General features: G+C 34.5%; 13 protein-coding genes across 13 annotated transcripts; 7 read left to right on the top strand and 6 right to left on the bottom strand.

Annotated features, from left to right (window-relative positions):
- Nucleotides 1–537: 537 nt before the first annotated feature.
- Nucleotides 538–1,181, top strand: RTC3 (Rtc3p). Its single transcript, XM_019186266.1, has one exon. The coding sequence runs from the start codon at nucleotides 699–701 to the stop codon at nucleotides 1,035–1,037; it is 339 nt and encodes a 112-aa protein (XP_019040650.1). The 5' UTR covers nucleotides 538–698; the 3' UTR covers nucleotides 1,038–1,181.
- A 556-nt stretch (nucleotides 1,182–1,737) lies between these two features.
- WICANDRAFT_28650 (uncharacterized protein) lies at nucleotides 1,738–3,410 on the bottom strand (the record flags this gene model as incomplete). The annotated part of the gene is made up of 3 exons (XM_019181519.1): nucleotides 1,738–2,331; nucleotides 2,385–2,462; nucleotides 2,520–3,410. Coding segments are annotated over 3 exons (1,563 nt in total), but the record flags the coding sequence as incomplete, so codon positions are not given.
- Nucleotides 3,411–3,735: 325 nt separating this feature from the next.
- VMA10 (H(+)-transporting V1 sector ATPase subunit G) lies at nucleotides 3,736–4,431 on the top strand (the record flags this gene model as incomplete). Its single annotated transcript, XM_019184656.1, has 5 exons — nucleotides 3,736–3,738; nucleotides 3,904–3,936; nucleotides 4,002–4,044; nucleotides 4,111–4,211; nucleotides 4,264–4,431. The coding sequence occupies 5 exons, from the start codon at nucleotides 3,736–3,738 to the stop codon at nucleotides 4,429–4,431; spliced, it is 348 nt and encodes a 115-aa protein (XP_019040648.1).
- A 358-nt stretch (nucleotides 4,432–4,789) lies between these two features.
- On the top strand, nucleotides 4,790–6,994 carry MSC7 (meiotic recombination directing protein; the record flags this gene model as incomplete). Its single annotated transcript, XM_019182693.1, has 1 exon — nucleotides 4,790–6,994. The coding sequence occupies one exon, from the start codon at nucleotides 4,790–4,792 to the stop codon at nucleotides 6,671–6,673; it is 1,884 nt and encodes a 627-aa protein (XP_019040647.1). The 3' UTR covers nucleotides 6,674–6,994.
- Nucleotides 6,995–7,724: 730 nt separating this feature from the next.
- BCD1 (Bcd1p) lies at nucleotides 7,725–8,708 on the top strand (the record flags this gene model as incomplete). The annotated part of the gene is made up of 1 exon (XM_019184655.1): nucleotides 7,725–8,708. One exon carries the CDS (start codon nucleotides 7,725–7,727, stop codon nucleotides 8,706–8,708), a length of 984 nt encoding a protein of 327 aa, XP_019040646.1.
- Nucleotides 8,709–8,827: 119 nt separating this feature from the next.
- WICANDRAFT_83573 (acyl-CoA desaturase) lies at nucleotides 8,828–10,294 on the bottom strand (the record flags this gene model as incomplete). The annotated part of the gene is made up of 2 exons (XM_019185565.1): nucleotides 8,828–10,202; nucleotides 10,266–10,294. The coding sequence occupies 2 exons, from the start codon at nucleotides 10,292–10,294 to the stop codon at nucleotides 8,828–8,830; spliced, it is 1,404 nt and encodes a 467-aa protein (XP_019040645.1).
- A 365-nt stretch (nucleotides 10,295–10,659) lies between these two features.
- On the bottom strand, nucleotides 10,660–11,403 carry BRL1 (Brl1p; the record flags this gene model as incomplete). Its single annotated transcript, XM_019181592.1, has 1 exon — nucleotides 10,660–11,403. One exon carries the CDS (start codon nucleotides 11,401–11,403, stop codon nucleotides 10,660–10,662), a length of 744 nt encoding a protein of 247 aa, XP_019040644.1.
- Nucleotides 11,404–12,354: 951 nt separating this feature from the next.
- On the bottom strand, nucleotides 12,355–13,611 carry IPI1 (Ipi1p; the record flags this gene model as incomplete). The annotated part of the gene is made up of 3 exons (XM_019182692.1): nucleotides 13,453–13,611; nucleotides 13,319–13,391; nucleotides 12,355–13,268 (listed from the first exon to the last, which is right to left on the bottom strand). Exons 1-3 carry the CDS (start codon nucleotides 13,495–13,497, stop codon nucleotides 12,355–12,357), a joined length of 1,032 nt encoding a protein of 343 aa, XP_019040643.1. The 5' UTR covers nucleotides 13,498–13,611.
- Nucleotides 13,612–13,702: 91 nt separating this feature from the next.
- On the top strand, nucleotides 13,703–15,664 carry RQC1 (Rqc1p; the record flags this gene model as incomplete). The annotated part of the gene is made up of 2 exons (XM_019185564.1): nucleotides 13,703–15,522; nucleotides 15,574–15,664. 2 exons carry the CDS (start codon nucleotides 13,703–13,705, stop codon nucleotides 15,662–15,664), a joined length of 1,911 nt encoding a protein of 636 aa, XP_019040642.1.
- Nucleotides 15,665–15,877: 213 nt separating this feature from the next.
- Nucleotides 15,878–16,384, top strand: WICANDRAFT_78063 (uncharacterized protein; the record flags this gene model as incomplete). Its single annotated transcript, XM_019184654.1, has 1 exon — nucleotides 15,878–16,384. One exon carries the CDS (start codon nucleotides 15,878–15,880, stop codon nucleotides 16,382–16,384), a length of 507 nt encoding a protein of 168 aa, XP_019040641.1.
- A 38-nt stretch (nucleotides 16,385–16,422) lies between these two features.
- WICANDRAFT_28973 (mismatch-specific DNA-glycosylase) lies at nucleotides 16,423–17,130 on the bottom strand (the record flags this gene model as incomplete). The annotated part of the gene is made up of 1 exon (XM_019181565.1): nucleotides 16,423–17,130. The coding sequence occupies one exon, from the start codon at nucleotides 17,128–17,130 to the stop codon at nucleotides 16,423–16,425; it is 708 nt and encodes a 235-aa protein (XP_019040640.1).
- Nucleotides 17,131–17,468: 338 nt separating this feature from the next.
- Nucleotides 17,469–20,102, top strand: MCM3 (MCM DNA helicase complex subunit MCM3; the record flags this gene model as incomplete). The annotated part of the gene is made up of 2 exons (XM_019181490.1): nucleotides 17,469–19,674; nucleotides 19,750–20,102. The coding sequence occupies 2 exons, from the start codon at nucleotides 17,469–17,471 to the stop codon at nucleotides 20,100–20,102; spliced, it is 2,559 nt and encodes an 852-aa protein (XP_019040639.1).
- Nucleotides 20,103–20,256: 154 nt separating this feature from the next.
- SOG2 (Sog2p) lies at nucleotides 20,257–22,605 on the bottom strand (the record flags this gene model as incomplete). Its single annotated transcript, XM_019185563.1, has 1 exon — nucleotides 20,257–22,605. One exon carries the CDS (start codon nucleotides 22,603–22,605, stop codon nucleotides 20,257–20,259), a length of 2,349 nt encoding a protein of 782 aa, XP_019040638.1.
- Between the last annotated feature and the right edge of the window lie 244 nt (nucleotides 22,606–22,849).

The following is a 22,849-nucleotide window of genomic DNA, read 5'->3' as shown; positions in this document are numbered from 1 at the left end:
ATTTTTCATTTTGTGCAGATAATGCAGCTTGTTGAACACCATTTGTTGAAAAATTTTCTTCTGAAGTGGTTGAGTTTGGTGTGTTTTCAGATGTTGATGCAGCATGTGATGCAGAAATATTGTTTTCAATTGCTGTAACACGAGGATTAGCCTTGGTTTTTCTGGCTGGTTTTCTGGTTTTGGTTACTCTAGTTGTTGAAGAGGTTGAAGAGGTTGAAGAGGTTGAAGAGGTGTTTCTTCTATTGGAGTTTCTTGTGACAGCCATTGTTTCTAGTTGATGTTGATTTAATGATCACTTGTTTTATTTTATTCGTGGTTTTAACCTGACAGAATATCCTCTACTGTGTGTATATAAGGTAATTCCGATGTTCTATTAATATACATATAATGTTACAATTAGTGGATTCTTGATTCTTCTTATAGTTGATGTGAAATGTTGAGTATTGATGAATTGTGCATAATTGGTTATTCTGGTTATGTAATACCTGACATCATACATAGCAATTAGCAAGCGATGAACGAAGAATAACCACAGCTCAAGGAATTCCAGAGAAGTGGGCCGAAAAGTCAAAAGACTTGTCGAAAATGTATATAAAGGGTTGAGATTTCCAACATCTCAAGGAAGTTTTCTTAACTTGAATCATCAAACTATTTACAAAAAGAGTTTACACATATACAACACATTTCAATTAGACATAATGACAGACGCAGCAACTATCGCATTCTACAAAGGTGAAAGTCAAGATTTCCTTGTCTTCGTTGAAAGTGAACAAGCTGTTCAAGATTATTTGAAAGATTCCACAATCCCATTAGTTGATGCCGTTGGCACTTTTAAAGTTTACACTTCAGAAAGTGGTAGAGGTGTTGATGGTGTTTTACATGAAGCTGCTAAAAGAGATCTAGAGAATCAATTTGGTAAGGTTCCAAAGGAAGAGATTATTGAAAAAATCTTGAAAGAAGGTGAATACCAAAAGAATAAGAATATTGGTAAGAAAAGTTGGGGTTCAACAAATGATGCTAATGGTGTCAACCATTAAGCAATTTTAATGATGATGCATGACTACAAGTATATTTGATTTTTATTTAACGCAATTGATTTTTTATCATTTTTTAATGCTCATTATTCATGACTGATTTAAATGCACCTCCAAAAACAATAGATGTTCTACGAAATATTGAAACTCTGCTTGTAGATCTAGTTGGGGAACCTTCATTGGAAACAATCACTGTATCCTCATTATCGGCAGTATTTTCAATTGGCTCTGATGAATCATTATTTTCCTCACTTTCAATGGGTTGATTACTTCTAAACGTAAATGATGATCTTAAACTTCTTGATGGTGAATGTTTATGAAGCCTTGACCCAGTTTTTTTTGTACTTTGTTTCCTCCTTGTTAATATCGCATTTGTCACTAATTCATTACTCCAAAGGTCCTGTAACAAATACTCAATTCTTGCTTGATCAACTTCTTTCAATTGAATTAAAGTACCAACGTTTCTAGGCCTGGTAGGATCAGAAAGGATTCTATGACTTTTCCAGGATTCCTCATTTGATCCAATTTGTTGCACCATAATTGGAATGATATCAGAGAAATAGCATTGTGTGAAAATACTATTTTTTTCATTTTTAATCCTTACAGAACTCAATCTATTCAATTTAGCATCAAATGATTGTGTAAATTGGGGTAATATAGTGGAACAATGCGTACCCATCTCTTCATTAGTAGCTGATGATGAGTAATCAAATTTGTATGGACCATTCACATAATTAACCAAAATATTCAACTTGTTTTTCCAAACTTCACATTCCATTTCATCATATTGTAAACACAAAAGCTCAATTAACGTATAATCATGCTCAAATATTAACTTAAAAGAATGTTTGTAATTTGTGAATAAACCACCCATCATATCTGAGTTATCAACAACTTTACATATAGAGAGTGGAATTAAAAACTTCACTTCATATCTATTGATCTTGGAAATATGGGCAAGTACCAAATGCGTCTTGAATAAGAAGGCACCAAGTAGCTGAGCATGTACTTGTCTTTCTTTTCCAACCCAAACACAGTGCAATGAACCCAGTAAAATTGGCAATCCTAGATACTCTACTGGAAATTTCAAAGTCTTTACACCGAAAACCAAATTTTGAAATAGTGAATTTGCCTTGAACTTCTCTTCTAATCCATACCTATTAACAAGCTTAATTCGATCATCTATTTGATGTAATGACAGCTCTATCTTACTATGACATAATGGATCCTCTGAGATTGGTGTAAGTTTCAATAAATTCTCCACGAAAAGTTTGTATTTCCCAATTCTTGAGATTGGCTATAAGCTTGATTAGTTTCTTCTTCTTAGTAATTACCAAGTGTATGTCATACTTTTTGTATCAATGATGAAAATGAAAGATCCATTCTGCTATTTGAACCTTGTGTAGCTTCCAAAAATAATTGATATCCCTTTTGAAATCGTTAATACTTGAAAGAGTGTGTTTGAACAAATGCTAGTAGACATACCTTTGTTAGTGTTGAGCCAAATTCAGGATCAGATTCTTTGGCAGCCATTAGCCTCAAGACTAACTCATGAAGACAACTTAGTTCTTGGTAAAAATAAAGACTAATAGCCTTTTCTGCTATAAGTTGAGAAACCAATGCAGCCATCAATGGAGATGAACAAGATAAAAGCTCTTCTGCTCTTGTTCTTAAACCAGGGGATAAGTTGTTTCTAATAGATGGTTTCAAATAAAAATAAAATAGTGATCTCAAATCTTTCAAGAAACTTTGGTGATTTGTTATCAAGGATTCAATATAACTATGTAGTAATTTAATTGGAACTCCATCACTACCTTTGGTAATTAATGAACCAAGATAGATTCCAGAAAGCATCTTTAGCGAGCTAATATAAGTTTCTTCAGTTTCAATTATCTCTTCAATGGCGAATTTCCGATGATATGAATTCTTTGTAGTTGGTGAAAAATCTTCATATTTTATAGTACATGGAGTTAACTTTGATGATGAAGTATATTCTGAGTTTGCAAATGCACTTACTCCTGTACATAGCTCTGATGATATTTTCTTGTAAGCAAACTCCACACATGAGCTTGGGATTTCATTCAAGAATTCTAACCCAGAGCTCAATTGGATGTTTGTTGATTGTTTGAAGTCATGGAGGGGACTTAATTGATCAAAGTCTAAAACTTCAGTTTTACTATTCTCTAACTCATTGATAATATCAGCTGAACTTTCTTCACTTCTGAAAAAGGCATAGTCGTCCTTATTGAAAAAACTAGTTTGATATGAGGTTTCATTGTTTGGCTTTAGTAAACTTGGATTTGAAGATTGAATAGAATTTTGTGTTGTTGGACGTGAAGAAGACTCTTGAACAGCCGGCGTCTGCACCTGTGACATTTTATTATCTAGCAAATAAACCCTTTTAGCAAATATTGCACAGCACTTGGACTTTTAGTATCCAGTAACAACGACAAACCATCTTGTGATCTTTTCTTTACATTGTAGTTAAAATGTTTTGTGTCAAAGTGTAAACAAAATCTGAAAATTACATAAGTTTTGGCGCGAGTATTATGTAATCAGCAGGGTAAATTTGGCTGTCGAAATTCGCGAAATTCGAAAATCCATATCAACAGGTTTTGAGATTGATAGCATTATTTGGCTGTTTATTGAAGAAAAAACAGTGAATTGAGATCAGAATTAATCGTTCATATTCCTCAGCAAAATGGTATGGTGGATTGGGGACTGGGGATATTGGTTATGTGCTCGCTGTTTGTTCTATTGGTTTAAGGGTCATTCCGCCTTGAAATTATGGGTACTAATAAGGAGAGCATATAGTCGAATCTTCAAACCAGACGTTCAGCCTTGGACATTCACTAACTTTAAAATATAGTCAAATCAATCAGGAATTGCCACACTGTTGAGAGTGAGTTTGGAACTATTAATGCTGTCGCAAGGCGATGAACCAGGAGTAACTAACCATATACTTAGGCCGAAAAAGAAGCACATGAAATTGTTTCTAAATCAAGAGCTTGTAAGTATCCAATAAAGATGTTCAACAAGATCCACACAAGGATAGAGAACTAACATTCTAAATTAGACCGTACAAGTCGTCTAAAAGCTGCTAAGACCGATGCTTCATCAGAAATTGCTGCCTACAAACAAAAGAAGGAACAAGAATTGAAACAATATGAAGCTGAAGTAAGTTGACTCTCAATAAAGCTAGACCCGTTTAAACTAACAAATCATTTAGCACTCTGGCTTGAACGAAACTGCTGATAAGGAAGCTGAAGCTCAAGTCAAAGAGGAATTAGAAAAGATCCAGAAAACCGCATCAGAAAAACAAGCTGAAGTTGTTAAATTATTGATTAATGCTGTCACCAAACCAACTCCAGAATTACATATCAATGCTTCTTCATAATTTCAATTCATCAATTGGTTTCAATAATCAGGAAAATAAAAATCTGTATTTTGAGTTTTTTTTTCGTTTAATCAAATAGTCTAGAGGATTTTCTTCCTTCCACTGTAGAAACCTTGAATAGTGACTAGAACCAAGTTCAGGGACCTGAATTGCATCAAGAAACCCAGTAAATTTCTTCTCTTTCTTTAATTTCACGCTAATTCATCATGTGTTAAAGTTTCGCATGCTAAATTCTCGAGTCTCGTTTGGCAAAAAAAAATCTGGTGAAGTTTCAAAAACAAAAAACCACCTTCAGTTCCATTTCCAAAGTAAATACGTTCCCATAAAGCAGTTTCATACGTTGTCTGTTTCGTTCAAGATGGACAATCTCCAAATCTACTTGAATAGCACCAATGTCTACTTGAACACGACGTTGGTGGAGTATTTCAACACAACTTTGGATGATTATTTACAATCAGAGAATTTACCATACCAAATTTCATTCTCATTACTAGTTTCAATCCTTGTGCCATTCCTATGGATCTTCAACCGTCGTTACAACTCATCACTAAGAGCTGAGAAAGCGGTCAAATTTGCAATTGAAGTTCCATCTGAAGCTAAACCTCACTGGAAGGGGAAAAGAATACACCCAGTATCAATCAGAAATGCAGAAGAACCAGAATTCATTCAATCATATTGTCCAGCTACTGGTCAATTCCTTGGAAGATACAAAAGTAACACAAGAGAAGAGATTGATTCAATCATCAATAAGGCTTCTACTGCTCAAGAGGAGTGGAAAAATTCATCATTTGTTCAACGTCGTCAAGTTTTAAGATCATTAAGTGAATACGTGGTGAAGAATCAAGAAAACATTGCAAGAGTTGCATGTAGAGACTCTGGTAAAACAATGGTTGATGCTTCAATGGGTGAAATTTTGGTGACATTGGAGAAATTGAATTGGATAATCAAACATGGTCAACAAGCTTTAAAACCTTCTAAAAGACCTGGTCCTTCCAATATTTTGATGAGTTACAAAGGCGCTGAAGTTAGATATGAGCCATTAGGTGTTGTCGCAGCCTTGGTTTCATGGAACTATCCATTCCATAACTTGCTGGGTCCAATTATTGCAAGTTTATTCACAGGTAATGCCATTGTGGTTAAATGTTCTGAGCAAGTTGTATGGAGTTCTCAATGGTTTATCAAATTAGTCCAAGCTGCTCTAATAGCGTGCGGCCATGACCCAAACTTAGTTCAATTAGTGTGTTGCTGGCCAGAAGATGCAAATTATTTCACCTCTCATGAAGGCTTATCTCATATTACATTCATTGGTAGTAAACCAGTTGCTCATCATGTTGTTAAAGCTGCAGCGGAATCATTGACACCAGTTGTTGTGGAGCTTGGTGGTAAAGATGCCTTTATTGTCTTGGATGACGTTAAAGATGTTGACGCCATCTCTAGTATTATAATGCGTGGTACATTCCAATCTTCAGGTCAAAATTGTATTGGTATTGAAAGAGTTATTGTCACTGAAAAAAACTATGATAAACTTGTAAACATCCTCAAGGAAAGAGTCCCAAAATTGAGATTAGGTTCAGATATTGATCAATTAGAAGATATTGATATGGGTGCTACAATTACTGATGCTCGTTTTGATGCTTTACACAATCAAATTGAACAAGCTGTTAGTCAAGGTGCAACATTATTATATGGGGGTGATAAATATTCGCATCCAAACTATCCACAAGGTCATTATTTCTCTCCAACTTTATTAGTTGATGTCACTCCTGATATGGATATTGCTACTAATGAAGTTTTCGGACCTGTATTGACAGTTATTAAGGCAAGAGATACAGAAGATGCTATCAATATTGCCAACTCTACTGATTATGGATTAGGGTCTTCAGTTTTCGGTAGTAACTGGGAAGAACTAAACTATGTTGCTAATAGTATAAAATCTGGAAATGTTGCAATTAATGATTTTGCAACTTTTTATGTTTGTCAATTACCATTTGGTGGTCAAAAAGGTTCAGGTTATGGTAAATTTGGTGGTGAAGAAGGGTTACAAGGTTTATGTAACTTGAAAAGTGTATGTTATGATAAGATTCCTTTTGTCTCTACACAAATTCCAAAACCTTTAGATTACCCAATTAGAGATGAAGCTAAAGCTTGGAGGTTCGTTAAAGCTTTAAATATTGGTGGGTATGATGTAAGTTTGTGGAATAGAATTAAAGCTATTGGAACTTTAGCCAAGAATGCAAAATGAACAAGTACATGGTTGTTGTGTAATAGATGTGGTGGATATGTACATTATGATTTTCACTCAAACGAGTTGAAAAGTATATAGATAATGAAATTTCATGAAAAAGTTTTCTTTTTAAATCATTTCAAAACCGATTTTTCAGCAGCTTTATATTGGGTTTGTAATTCTTCAGAATACTTCTTGTGTAATTTTTCAACATCTGCCAAAGTTTTCTTGATGACATCTGTTTTTTCAAATTTTTTCAATTCTTTCATTGCTGAAGCTCTAGCAAAAGATAATGAATGCTTATCATTAGAATTCTTGAATTTTTCAAAATCAACTTTTAGTTGTTTGGCAATTTCTTGTCTTGATTCCGCAGTTGGAGGTGGTAATGGAACCTTCAATTGTTGGGGAAAATTAGGCACAGTTTCAGGGTTCATATTCATACCTGATGCTAAAACTGTAGAGACGACATGTTTTGTATTGTTTGGATCAAAGACTGTAATGATTAAATTTCTACCTTTTAGGGCAGTTTGTGCCAAAGAGGTGAAAATTTGTGGTTTTTTGTTAATTTCAACTTCTAATTTATCAAATAGTTTTGGGTTAGCTGCACCAAGTTTTGTTTCTGAGATTTTTTTCTTGTGTTGTTCCAAACATTCTTTGTATTTGGCCTCTAGATTTGGTAAGACATGAGATGGGTCCTCTACCGAAACATCTTCATCTTGTTCTTTAGCAGCTGCACCTTTACCTTTTGATCCACCTTTTTTGTTCTTTGGCTTGTACAAGACCGATGTGTAGGATAACGATCTGACAACTGATTGCCTTTGAAAGGCAAGAGAGCTTTTAGCTCCAAGTAATGAAGTATTTAAAATTGACTTGAACATATTAGGGCCCTTTTAGTTATAAAATTGGTTCAATTATGTCTGTTGAATGAATTTCTCGAGGAAAAGTTCAAAGACTTTTGGCATTTTCGATTACATAATTTTTTTTCATACTTGAAAATTTATAGAAAGCTCATCTCTGAGATCTTTACAATCTTGAAAGCTTTGATCAAGACTAGACAAAGGGATTCATAATGAGTGGTGCTATAGAAGAACTCAAGGAACTGTGTCAGATATGCTACGAACAAAAATTCAAGTACAAATGTCCCAAATGTGGAACGAAAACATGTTCATTAGAATGTGTCAATAAACACAAGACACAATCTCAGTGTGATGGAGTTATAGATAATGCCAAATTTGTTAAAAGAAGTGAATTCAAAGAGAATGAGAACTTGGTTCATAGAGATTATAATTTTCTGATGAAGATGAATAGAACCATTGAAGTTTCTAAGAATGACGTGAGGTCGAAGAATAAGAAGATACTCTCAAATTATCACAACAATAACAAGAGATTTCAAAGAGATTCTGCTTCAAACAACTATGAAAGCATTGTCAAAAGAGGTGTGAAAATAAGGAAGTTGCCAAGGGGAATGCAGAGAAATAACATGAACAAGTCAGGGTGGGACCAAAAGAAGGATACATATGTATGGACTATAGAGTGGATATTGATTGATAATGAAACCGGCTCTGAATTGGCCAAACATTTTAGTTTTCGAGTACCAGAAGGAACAAAATTGGAAGAAGCTATTCATCAAACTATCAAAGAGAAAGTTGGAGACGTGCCAGTGTTTTGCTTTCTGAAGAAAATCGACACTCCGGCATCAAACCCACAGTTTATACCTCTTGATAATGAACATTTATTAGCTGATGTGCTGAGAGATCAAACAGTTATTGAATTCCCAACAATTTTGGTTGCAAAGGAAAAAGAAGTGAAGGGATATACTGTTTATGAAAGTGAAGAAAGTGAAAGTGAAAGTTCATCATCTGAAGAATCATCTAGTGAAGAGAGTAGTTCAGAAGAAGATAGTGAACCAGAGGAAGTATCGTCCAAACAACAAGATGATACAGAAAACTCAGAGCAAAACACAGAAGAGGTGAAAGCTAAAGAAGAAGAGACCAAAGATCCTATCGCAGATTCAACAGATGAATTAGGAATAAAAGAAACTACTGCATTTTAGCATTAAGACATTATCATTATAAATATATCAATAAACCCTTCATAACTCCATGTAATATTTCCTTTGTACTCCTAGTGAAATAAATATAAACCAAGCAATTAATAATTGTTCTTTGTTTTTCAGGCAGCACCCGCAGTTCTAACAGGCTTTTTAATAATAGTAGCCTGTTCACCACCTCTAACAATTTTTTGACCAGTTGAGTCTTGTTTCAATGGAACTTCTTTATTTTCTTGTTGTTGTTGTTTCCAAACAATTTCCTCAGTACGGCCACTTAATACAGCCACCCTCATTGTAGCTAATAAATTATGAGCTGCTGTTGAATGATCATAAACTGCACCGTTGAATGCACTTGTAGCATCTTTACCAATTGACGTCTTTATCAATGCCACACCACCTGGATGATCATTAACAAATGGTGTAACATCATGAACTATTCCTGCAACTGCAATCAATGCTCTTTTATGTTTTTCATCGTTTGCCCATTTTCTAAATTCTTCAGGTGATATTATTGGAAGTTGATCGATTGGAACACCCCAGTTTAGTTTAGCCCTTCTTTTATCAATTAATTTCTGTTGATATTGTAACAGACATTGACTAATTGAAGATTCTGAAGCTCTGTATAAATTCTTGACCAATTTGAGTTTTTCTAAAATGATTAAATGATACTTGACAGGGTCAAAATCAAACCAATTTATACCATTTCTAAAATCAGCTGAGAATTCATAGTGGAAATTATTATTTCCTTCACCCCATGTTAAGAATGATAGAAACCAATTGTTTCTACAACTTTTTTTATCATCAAACGGTTGAGTCCCCACACAATGACCTAATGAGTTAACCAAAAAAGTTGAATTTTGTACCAATGCACCTCTTAAAATACCTGCATAGATTAATCCACCAAGGTAATCATCCCAAAAGATCCCAGCAATAAAACTAGGAATCATTAATCCTGTTAAAATCAACAATTCATTATAATTTTTCTCTTGCCAATCGATCAAAGTATCATTGATCAAATCATCACCTAAGCATTCCTTCACAGAGTTTCTCACTTTAGGATGAGGTCTTAAAGTCATCCAACCAATATGACTATATACCAAACCTTTTCTAATAGTATGTGGATCTTTTTCAGTATCACTATATCTATGATGAGCTCTATGAGCTGAAGCCCACCATTTAATAGAGCCTATACCAACACTTGAACCGAAAAATGCATAAATAAACTGAATCGGATACGATGCAATAAATGATCTATGTGCCCACAATCTATGATATCCAGCAATAACACAAGTTGCAGTAAAACAATAGTAAAAACACGACCATATTACCGTATACCAATTGAAAGTTGTCTTAACGGTGAATGCCAACCCAACTAATGGAATGATAACAGTGGTTAATAACCCATACCAGTGTAAATGTCTATACCAATTCCATAAAGTCCATGAGGATTCACTAATGTGGCGACGGAAAATATGTTGAGGTTCCTTTTTGGAGATCCTTTGCTTTGTGGAGGGTGTCACTATCGTTTCATTCTTCAAAGGCGAGCCTGATCGAAGTGACTGTGATGGGATTCGTTGGTTCAACGACATGGTGTTGCTTTGACAGTATTGTTGGATTGTTGTTGAAAGAGGAGAAGGTTAAATGAAATGCGTTTTCAGTAGGAAAATCAGCACTATTTCAGCTGATTTGAAACTTGTTGATATGCTTGAAATCAGAGTAATGGATTTTTCTTAATTAATGGCAAATAGTGGTTAATTAATAAGTCAAAGTTGGTGTAATCGGAATCTCAGGTCTTTCTGTTGGTCAAGTCTTCTCTGCACATGTTTTTTTTTTCAACGGTTAAACGAAATTGTTGAAAAACTCAGGGCTACGAAACCATCCAACATGAAAAAGCCTCTACAATCCAAACTTCCATAATTTAGTATATTTTATTCATGCTATTTTCGATTGGTATCTATTTTGAAGGACTGTAGTTGTACTGCCAGTCTTGTGGTGCTCCTGGGGTCATATATGGCTGGGGTGGTCCAGGAGGTAATAATGCAGGTGTTGAAGGATTAAACTGTTGTTGAGATTGTTGATTCCACCCAATTTGTTGATATTGTTGTTGCTGTTGTGGATCCTGTCTATTGGAATCCCATCCATAATACGATTTGGCTCTAACAAAACCAAAGATAAAATTTGAAGTGAATGCCCATGATATTAGCCCAACACCGAAAACAACTATAGCTTTAACACCTATTGGTTCAATTAACGAATTCAAAATCATACCCAAAGTTTCTGCACTAACACTAGCTTTCCCTGCATGTGTTGTTGGATCTCTATTCATACATCTTTCCAATTCTGAACATGTAACTTCTAGTGCTGGTGCTCTTGTTTCTGGCGCACATCTATTTTCAACATATGATCTAGCACAACGTGAAACTTCCATTGCAATATCCGCTGCATATTCTTCCATTTTCAAGTTTATATCTGATTTGACAGTTTTAATGGCATTTATCAATATATAAATAGCGATACTTGATGTTAACACATTGAACAATAATTGTAAATAAGAACTGATTAAATATGGTGTTGGTGCTTTTGGCGATGCAAATTTAGACCATGGAGCAGGTAGTGGTATAACTTCATTCCCAGGGCTATATTGAGACGAAGATGTTGGTGTTGATTGATTTGAAGGGTAATAATGGTGATGATGCATTTGTAACTGAATAGGCGTGTTCCCCCATTGCGTTTTAACAACCGGTGTTCTATAATGTTGTGGTGTATATTGACTTGAATCATCGTCATATGTTGTTTCATCTTGTGTGGTGTCAGCTTCTGATTCATATCTAACCATACTTAGCTTAGATGGGGTGTTTGATTTGTGATTTCTGTTTCTAATGACTTGATCATCAGATACTTCATTGTCAGCATGATCTAAAGAGCTTACATCCGTCAATATGCTGTTATCAACATTATCATCACTTGATTCATTGGCTGTTTGTTCCAACCGATGTGTCAAGGTTGGCTTAAACGGAGATGGTGAAGTTGCAACTCTGGCACCAAGTTCTGTAGGACTTAAAAAGTTGTGAGCAGTTTTAGAGATTGAACGTGTAAAACTATGACTATGATCAGCCTCTGTCATCATCACATCACTATCATCAACTCCATTCTCATCATCACTTAGGAATTCCTTTTCTGGTGAATCATCTGCAACATTATAAGCTTCTTTCAAAGGAGATGATCGCACAGGTGTATGTGGATGAGCGTGTATTTGCTTACCCAGCGTTTTCTTTATCAATACTTGTCTTCCCAAAGGAGCATCTTTCATCTTAACATCACCATCACCATCATCTGCATCATTAATTGACAATTCTGATGTTTTGCCCAAGATCAGTTCGGCATCATCAGCACTAACGCCATTTTTCGAAGGTGTGCTCTGTATCATACTCAGACCTTCGTCCAGTGATAGCGAGCCCAGCATATCATCCATTACTGTGATCAATGAATTCTTCTTTTGTCAATTTCTCTGACGTGTTTTTTTAAGCATTTTTAGTTTCATGTTAAATTTTTTTTGTTTTTGTTTTGATTTGAGTGCGATAACCAGATATTTTTCTACATACAAATTGAAATTTAATCAAGTAAGCTGGAATTTTCTATTTATTTCCTTCTAATCTTCAATGATTTTGGAGCTCAAAACCTCATTACAAATGGCCTCCAAAGTTTTTGCACTTTTACCAACTTCTCCACCTTCTTTAATCAAATTTGTTAAATTCTTCTTGATTTGAGGAATGAAAAATTCAACCAATACTCGCTTCCTGGTTTCAACATCTTCACAACTTATAGTATTCAAATCAATTGTCTTATCGACTGTGTTTTTATTAGTGCTTGACAACTCAGTTGTGAATAATTTCAAATGTGCAAACGGTTGTGGTGTAATTGGTGTCAAATACTTTGTTGTTAAAGGATGTGCAGTTAAAACTATTCTTTTCTTACTCAACTCATCTTCATTGGCAAAAGCTCCGATTCTAATAAACCTCACTAATGAATCTAATCCTTGTTTCTTAGATTTACCTGAATTATTTGTAACTGATGAAGTTGTGATTGCTAATGAAACTGATTGTTTAGAGTCACTTAATGTCCAATTCAATAAAGTGAAAAATGATTTCAATGTCTTTATCCATGCACTTCTAACCAAGGAATCTGGACCATGTTTGATTAGCACATCAAGGAACTTTGTAGAATCATTTCTGATCTCTGGTACAATATGTGTCATAGCACTATGAATATATAGAATAATCGATCTTGCATGTAATTCCATTAGATTCGTTTGTTTCTCAGATGCAGCATTTAACAAACTTATGAGTGCAGTTCGTACTGATGCTGATTGATCTATTATTAGTGGAATCACAGCATTCAGGATTTGTTTGTATAATGATGGGTTATCTGGTAAGTGTTGTTCAATATGTATCAATGTTTCCTTTCTTGTGGTTGATGCATGATGTTTAACTAATGATAATCTTTTGATAAGGTCTGTATCTTGGTCCAGGTTTCTTGAGAGGGATTGATTTGGTAAAGAAATGGCTTAATTATGTTAGTATTGGTAATTATCAAATATACTTCCTTCAACTCACTTTTTGCAACAAACGAAGTGTCTGTATAATTTGATGGTTTAGCTTTAGTTTTACCAACTTTTAACTTAGCTTTCTAAAGGGACGATCTGTTAATATGAAAACTTCTGGGACAACTGACTGTTCCGATCACATACTTGGAAATCTTTCTTCTTATCCTTTTGTTTCTTAGTGGAAGCCATTTTAAAATATCTTATACACCATCCCAAAATTCTGGATCAAATACGTTCAAGAAGCTCATCTCTGAAAAGTTTATAGAAAAAAAAATTCCATTGTGTCGGCCACGCAGTTTCGCGAATTCTTCAAGAAAATCAACTTCAACGAATTTTCGAATGGCAATTAAACAACGACATTTGACTCAAAGTATTGGAGAAAATCAATTTGAAGATGAGTTCTAGAGCATTGAGAAGGCTAGAGAAGCAACGGGAACAGACTCGTTTGGCTGAAGAGAATAATGATGTTGAAGAGGTTGAAGAAGAAAGCGTTGAACCTGTGAAGAAGGCTCAAAACATATTTGCACTCATTGGTGGTGAAGAGGATGATGATGAAGATGATGAAGATCAGGAGAAAGTAGAGTCTGAAACTGAAGATGTGAAAGCGTCAGTACATCTACCCACAAAGTCACAGAAGAAGAACAAGAAGAAGAAAAATAAAGGTAAAAAGAAGGCTGAACCTAAAGAGGTTGATGAAGACAGTGATGATGAGCTAGATAAGATAATCAAGGAACTAAATCGTAAAGAAAATAGAATTGTGGATACAACTGAAATAGACGCAGAAGAGGAAGAAGCCATTGATGATGAGGTGACTCATGAAATTTTAGACTCATCATTCAGCCACTTCACACCACTAAAACAATACAAATCCGCTTCACTATTGAAAATAGATCCAAGAGACCTAGACCCAGATAACGAATTCAAAAAACTATTTGGTAATTTGTCTGCAGAAGCCCTTAATGATGCTGATTCAACAACTTCAACTTCAGTACCACCTGAAATTTTACAACAAATCAAGAGATTATCGAAAGTTGTTAGAGGTTGGGGTGGTCGTGATAGAAGATCCATTCCTGGTACTACAAGAAAACTAATCTTGACCAAAATAAGAGATGATTGGATTCCAACTCCCAAAAAGGATATAAATATGGAGGAATTATCAATAAAGGAAGTTATTGACGATAAAGCTGCAGAATCTGAAGATTGGGTTGATGTTATAAAAGATGATGTTGTGAAAATGGCGAAATATGGTATAAAACATTATAAATTCGAAAGAGGTGCTGAATCTAAGATTGCCAATTCACAATTCTATGCTTCTGTTGTTGTTACTCCAAATCATGAAAATTTGATGCAATTATTACCAAGGTTCCCATATCATGTTGAAACTATTCTACAAGTTGCGTTGATTTTGATTAGACAAGGTGATAAAAGTAACAGTAATGGTCTTGTGGAGAGAGCATTATTTACATTTGACCGTGGGTTTAAGCAGAATTTTGATCTTTCAAACGGGTTAACAAGATTACCATTCAATTACTATTTGAACCGTCAATTTTATCTAGCCGTTTTCAGATATATTGAAATCTTGTCTAAGAAAGGTACATTGTTTACTGCTTTCACTTATGCTAAACTTTTATTAGCATTATCACCAGCTGACGATCCATACGGTGTTAGATATTTTATTGATTTTTATGCAATTGTGTCAGCTGAATACAAATACTTGACTGAAATTGTGGATAGTCCATTAGTCACTACATATTCAAAATGGTATACTCCAGGTATTGCGTATTCCACCGTTTTAGCATATTTATACCTAGGAAATGAAAGAAAGGCTAAAGAGTATTTGAAAAAGGCCTTTATCAAACATCCATTCACCGGTTATAAATTATTAGAAGCTATTGGGTTGGCAAGTGATATCCCAGTTAATGATTATTCAATTTTTGAAGTTGGCCAAGAAACTGAGTTATCCACTGAAGCATATTTATTGAGAGCTCCAATTGTTTGGAAAGAAGCAAACCACAGAAAGTTTTTGCATGACACATTGCTAGGGTTCATAAATAATAAAATTAAGTTCCAACCAACACAAGATGGCGTTATTCCAATGAATTTCTTAAGATTTGCAATTCTATCAGGAGAAGGTAAAGTTATGGCAAAGATCCCACCAGAAATCTGGGAACAAAATGAAATCTATGAATTTGATGTCCTACCTCCAAAATTAGGGTTTGTTGAAATGTTGGAAGATTTTATTGATCAAAAATATGTTTCAACTAGTTATAATGATGAAGAGATTATGGAAATGGTTAGAAATTTAAGTTTACAGGATGCTATCGATCAACAAGTGCCAGGAGCCTTTCCAGAGTAGTGACATTCAATAAATTAATAGAATCATTTAACTCTTGTAATGACTGAATAATATAATTCGTTGTAGTGGATTGAATTTAAAGCTGACATAATATTTGGCTGTTAATGACTAATCAACACCAACATTTTTGCGGAGGAACTTCATCAACAAACTTCCAACCTTTACATCCCATTAAACACATAGACACTAGGACGTTTAATTAGAGAAATTATAATGGTCTGGCCGTTTTCTCAGAATAAAGGATCATCAACTTTGAGGTCAGAGAAGAAAGCTGAAGAGGAGTTACTAAAAGAACTACCCGAAGACCTAGGCAAATTCCTCAAGTTTAAGAACCGTGAACGCTTCAAATTCGAAGATAAAGCTGATGATTCGAAATTCAAACTTCATAAGCAACAGAATCCAGTTAAAGCTATCCCCTTGACAAATTGTGCTGATTTCCAACTTGCTATGGTCAATTGTTTAAATAATGGATCAACTACTGATAAATTGACAATGTGCAATAAAGAAAGTAAAAGATACCAAGATTGTTTCAAATTGCAAAGAAACCTTTTGCTCAAGCTTGGTATTGAACATGCTAATTCCATTGAAAAGTACGACAAGATTGAAAGAGCTGCTGATGATATTGGTGTTCAGTGGTTTGAAGAGGTCAAAGATCCAGAGGTTATCCCAGATAAAGTTTTAGAACACGTTTATGATAAAAGAGATGAGATTTGGAAATGAGAAGAGGATTTTATTTATTCATATAATATTTATTTTATTTATTGTTCATAGACTATACTTTTCAACTCTTTCCAAAGTTTTAATTTTTGATCCCTTGGAATCCTAACAAGTCCAGAAGTTGAGGGCACAACAAAGCATTCACATTGAAACAAATTTTGATCTTGTAGACCCCAGATGAATTTCTGCTGCTTGAAATTAGAATGCTTCACAATACTATCCCAAATACCTCGCCCAACTAGACATAGAACCTTTGGTTGATACTTATTGATAGTTTCGATCAATCTTGGAACATTTTGTTGCATTTCTATAGCCGGAATCTCTTCGATACCCTTTGTAGGCCTCATGACTAATTCAGTGAAACCAATACCAAATCTTTCTCTCATTGTTTCATCTTCTTGAGGAACCAATTTTTCATCAACAATCCCAGATTCGTAAATAAATTTCCAAAAATCATTGGAGCGATGGGCATATCTATGACCAACTTCAGCTGATTTGATACCTGGATTGAATCCACAAAACACAAGTTTCAAATTATAGTCCAACAAATCTGGAAGTGGCTCAAGATGTTGATACAAAAGCTCTGACTTGTGATACTTGTAACTAGTTGTCGATTTGGTCACTTTATGATTGGTAGCAACGCTTTTAGTTGCAGCTTTTCTTGAGCTGGCTCTCTTTGTAGGTGTTTTTACAATCTGGTCATCTTCTTTATAAGCAAATCTCTCGGTTAAGTCTTTGAATTTGTCCATAAAAGAGGTTTCTGATGGTGATTATGAACAAGTTTAAGATCAGTTTTGCCATATAATTTCTTTTAGCATCACAAGCCACAGAGAAAACTTATGTAATCAAGAGGTGGCTAGTGATATAATCACATGCGCCACATTGCCCAAAAAAACAAAAATAACTTCCCGATTCGGAAGTTTTATTAATTACGTGCATTTTTTTTACGCGTCTCATTTTTTCTTCGAAGAAGGAAAAATCTTGAAACAAATATCAAAATACAAATATCAGAAACTTTTCTGCAGATATTCGTGTTTTCCTTGAACTCATCCAAACAAAACAATAATCCACATCAACAACAACAAAAATGGATGAAGTTAATGAAACACTTGATGCCATCTTTGGTGATCGTGTTCGTCGTTTTCAAGAGTTCTTAGATTCAGAGGAAGGTCCAACTGATTATAGAGATGCCATTAGAGATTTGTTGGCAAAAGGTGAAAAAAGATTAACTATTTCAATTGATGAAGTCAGAGAATTTGATAAAAGTTCATGGGAAGGTTTACTTAATGAACCTGCTGAATTCTTGCCAGCTTTTGAAAGAGCATTAAGAGATAATGTTACTGCAATTTATGACCCTGGTAATCCAGCTTTTCAAGAGATTGATGATCAATCACAATTTTATCTTTCATTCAGAGGTGCTTTTGGTCATCATTCCGTTTCACCAAGAACTATTAGATCACTTCATTTATCGAAATTGATCTCTGTGGAAGGTATTGTTACTAGAGCCTCTCTAGTCCGTCCAAAAGTTGTCAGATCTGTTCATTATTGTGAACATTCAGGAAGATTCCATGCTAGAGAATACAGAGATCAAACCACATCATTCAATCCAATAACTACTGCAGCTATTTACCCAACTGAAGATCCAGAAGGTTACAAATTGATGACTGAGTATGGTTATTCAACGTATAGAGATCATCAAACCATAACATTACAGGAAATGCCAGAAAGAGCACCAGCTGGTCAACTACCAAGATCATTAGAAATTATTTTAGACGATGATTTAGTGGATTCTCTAAAACCTGGTGATCGTGTCCAAATTGTTGGTGTTTACAGATCTTTAGGTGGTGGTGGTAACACATCATCTTCTTTCAGAACAGTAGTATTGGCTAACTCAGTTTACCCACTACATGCTAGATCAACTGGTATCTCAGCAAAAGAACACATCACAGATAATGATATTAGAAATATCAATAAATTATCTAAAAACAAACATTTATTTGATAGAATGGCCCAATCATTAGCTCCATCAATTTATGGCCATGAACATATCAAGAAAGCTGTGCTACTTATGTTGTTGGGTGGTGTTGAAAAAAATTTAGATAACGGTTCACATTTAAGAGGTGATATCAATATATTAATGGTTGGTGATCCATCTACTGCTAAATCACAAATCTTAAGATTCGTTCTAAACACAGCTGCACTAGCAATTGCCACTACAGGTAGAGGTTCTTCAGGTGTTGGTTTAACAGCTGCCGTTACTACAGATAAAGAAACTGGTGAAAGAAGATTAGAAGCAGGTGCAATGGTTTTAGCTGATAGAGGTATTGTTTGTATTGATGAATTTGATAAAATGTCTGATACTGATAGGGTTGCCATTCATGAAGTTATGGAACAACAAACTGTTACAATTTCAAAAGCTGGTATTCATACATCATTGAATGCTCGTTGTTCAGTTGTTGCAGCTGCTAATCCTGTTTATGGTCAATATGACGTTCATAAGGAACCTCATAAAAACATTGCCTTACCAGATTCTTTACTTTCACGTTTTGATTTACTCTTTATTGTTACAGATGATGTTAACATGGAAAGAGACAGATCCATTTCTGAGCATGTTTTGAAATCCCACAGATACCAACCTCCAGGCTATGCTGAAGGTGAACCAATTAGAGAAAAAGTTAATTTATCACTAGCTGTGGGTAATGATAATGCTGATGGTGAAGATGATGAAGATGAAGAACAACCAGTTTATGAGAAATATAATCCGTTATTACATGCTGGTGCTGAAGCTGCTTTGAATGTTGATAATCATGGTAGACGTAAAAAACCAAAGATTGTTGCAATCCCATTTGTTAGAAAATATATTCAATATGCTAAAAATCGTGTTGAGCCAGTCTTGACAAAAGGTGCATCTGATAAAATTGTGGAAACTTATGCAAATTTGAGAAATGATGATGAAGCTTTAGGTAAGAAAACATCACCAATTACTGCACGTACTTTGGAAACTTTGATTCGTTTAGCAACTGCTCATGCTAAGCTAAGATTGAGTAAATCTGTTTCAATTGCAGATGCTGAAGTTGCTGAGCAATTGTTGAAATTTGCACTTTTCAAAGAAGTTGTTACAAGAAAGACAAAGAAACAAAGAAAAGATGAAGCAGAAAACAGTGAAGAATCAGATTCTGAAGAGGAACCAATAGAGGATGAAGAACCTAATTATTCAGAATTTGGTGCCCCAAGAAGTACAAGAAATTCACAAATTAGACAGGTTTCACCAATCCCATCATCACAACCTGGTCGTACTGAAGACGATTATGTTCCACAAAATCCAGATACTCAAGAAACACAAGATTCTGAACCTGAAGATATGATAGAACAACTAAACATTCAAGAGGAGGGGGAACAACAACAGCAACAGCCTGAAGAAGCTCCAGTTCCAGTTCCTGAAGCACCAAGACCATTATCAACAACCCAAGCTCCACAACAAAGACCAACAATCTCTCCAGATAGATTTAAGACCATCTCACAAATAATAGCATTGATAACACAAGGTGAATTATTTGATAATGAAGAAGGTTCATGCCCTGAAGCAACTGTTTTCGAAGAAGTCAACAAGAGAGTTTCTGATCAAAATCAATTCACTGAAGATGAATTCAAGAGTGCGATGCACCAATTGGAAAGAAAAAATCATGTCTTGTCTGCCGAGGGGAAAATTTACAAGATTTGAGGTTTGGTTTGTACTTTTATTTATTTGAAATGGGTTTTAATGGTTCTTTGATTCTGTTTTAGTGTTTTGTTCTGGTTTTGTACTATAATAATATGGTTTTGATTATTCGTTATATATCTACATGATTTTTGTAAGCAAATGCTGAAATCCTCTATTATTTGATCGTATCTAAGTTTTCTTCATGTTGTAAATTATTAGCTAGTGTTGCTTCAAATGGATTCGAATTTGGATGCGTAACAGCAGCACTCTGTAAAGGAGTATGAACAGAAGGCATACCTAAAAATGGTGTATTCATCTGTGGAATTGACATAACTGATGGGATTGATGACAACATTGGTGCTTGCATTGAAGCTGCTGATTGTGGTACTGCTGAATTCAAAGAAGAAAACGAATCATTAATGAGTCTGTAGGAACTGACTTCAAGCATGATGGTGACATCTTTTGTTGCTTTTGTTAAACTTGCTAACGATGGTCTAACCTCATTCAAAATTGGCATTTCATTCATGATTGATTTCGTTGAACCAAGAATTGTGATGATAGATTTCAACAGTGCATTAATTTCATCAAAAAATTTCTTCTTCTCCACAACATTTATCGTCTTAAAGCCATTTGAACCCAATTTTGTTTTAATCTTTCTATTCAAATCCATAGAAACAACACAAGTATTTGTCAATTCTTTGATCTTTGAAATAGTGTTACCATTCAAATTTTGTTGTTGCTCCTCAGTAGGTTTAACAGCATTTGCAATAGCACTTTTGGAAATCGCATCATTTAATTCAGCATAAACTTGACTTGATGATTCCAAAGCATTATGTAGCGACTCGTATAGTTTTTGATCAGCCTCACCATATTCATTTAGTTGTTGTTGAGTAATGGTTGGATTCATACCTAAATCATTAACTTTTAATGGGGGTAATTGAGGTGGTGCATTTCTCGAATTGTTGTTATTATTATTATGATTGTTGTTTGAATAAATATCTTTATTTTGTCTTTGGGTGGATTGTGATTCTGGATTGAGAATTCTGAAGGCATTATAAACTTCACCATATGATAAAAATAATGATAACAATAACATCCTTATGAAGCACACATCAGCATTCTTAACATAAGCTTGATAATTACTTTGCAAAATATCAATCATCTTCTTGAAAATCGAAACAGTTTGTGTGACTGACTTCAAGATCTCATCAATAGCAACATAACCATCATCATTTTGCTCAGTTTTCTCTAAACTTTCCACGAGATGATCAATGACATTTTTGGAATAATACAGCTGTGAAACCATATCAACAATTATTGATTTTTCTGAACAAAAAGCATTTAGCTTTTTGATTGTTGATTGAAATTCAGTAATTGAAAATAAAATCTTTCGAGAGATATCAACAATTTTAAACTGTGTAAGATTCGGTCTTTGTTCAGGTAAGGTTGATAATCTCTTGAAATAATCATTAGATTTATGCTCTGGTATCGAGTCTAGTTTATCAGTATTCATTGGAGAGAACCCACCACTGGGTATTTGTAGTTTTGTATCTTTTCCAATAGTCTCTTGATCTTCGTCAATTGTTGACGGTATTGGTGAATGACTGCTAACGCTGCTTGCAGCTGACATTGATCTGTTTCTTCTGGTGATTGATAATGGTTCCACTGGAGGAGATTCCACTTCGTTCACGGCTTCAGGAGTTGGTTCAGGATTTGGTCTTTTGACAATGAAGCCCATTCTTTTAGCCGCTCTTGAGCTAACATAACTTTCAGATGTACTTCTTGATCTTTCTAAATGTTGAACAGAGCTTGAAGGATGTGATGTATTTGATGATATTGTTGATTGAGATGATACTAATGGTGGTTTCTCTGTTTCTTTGATTGGTGTTGTTGCCATATTGACATTCCCGTTCTGTAGATGTTCAATTTCTGATAGATTGGATTGTATTAGGTCTTTATTATAGACAAGATAGTTTTTTATTTCTTGTAACCATTCTTGAGAATGAATTTTATGAGGTATATTGTTGATGAATGCTTGTGATGGTAACTTTAATGGATTATTCTCTATTTCTAAAATTTTCAGATTCTTTATTGACAGGATGGAGGTTGGTAATATTTCAAAATTATTATTCTTTAAAGATAGAACCTTCAAGTTCTTGAGATGACCCAAGTCATTAGGTAAACTTCTTAGATTGTTGAAACTGATATCCAATATTTCAAGTTCACTCATAGTTGTTAAAATATCTGGGAATGTTGAAAATTGGTTGTCATGGATATCCAAATACCTTAATTTAGATAATCTATTGAAATATTGTGGCAAATTTGAAATGTTGTTATTTTGTAAACTGAGTCTCTCCACTGACTCCCGTATCAGCTCAACAGCCTCTGGTGGAATCGACTGTATGTTGAGTCCAATCAATTTCATACCCCCAACGTCATCTTCACTTTTGATTGATCGTGTCAGTTCCTCAGTTATGAGTTGCATTAGCCTTGTTCGGCTTGTTTGGACTTGTTCAGAAGACATTAGGGTAGGACCAAATAGACAACAGAATAGTACAACTGTTCACGTTTGAAAACCAGAAATATCAGTTTAGAAAAGTGTCCTTTTCTTTGAAACCAAAATGTGATTCTGATTTAAAAAAATCATGGGTTAAATCAAGATCTATAACTTTTTTTTTCTTTTTGATCGAAAGTATTACATAAGAAATTACAAATATCACTACACTGTGTGAAATCAAATAACATAACAGATTTGACATAATTTTCTA

Source organism: Wickerhamomyces anomalus (assembly GCF_001661255.1).
Source record: "Wickerhamomyces anomalus NRRL Y-366-8 unplaced genomic scaffold WICANscaffold_2, whole genome shotgun sequence".
NCBI classification, from domain to species: domain Eukaryota; kingdom Fungi; phylum Ascomycota; class Saccharomycetes; order Phaffomycetales; family Wickerhamomycetaceae; genus Hansenula; species Hansenula anomala.
Note: the sequence above shows the minus strand (reverse complement) of the source record. Positions and strands in the feature narration are given on the sequence as shown.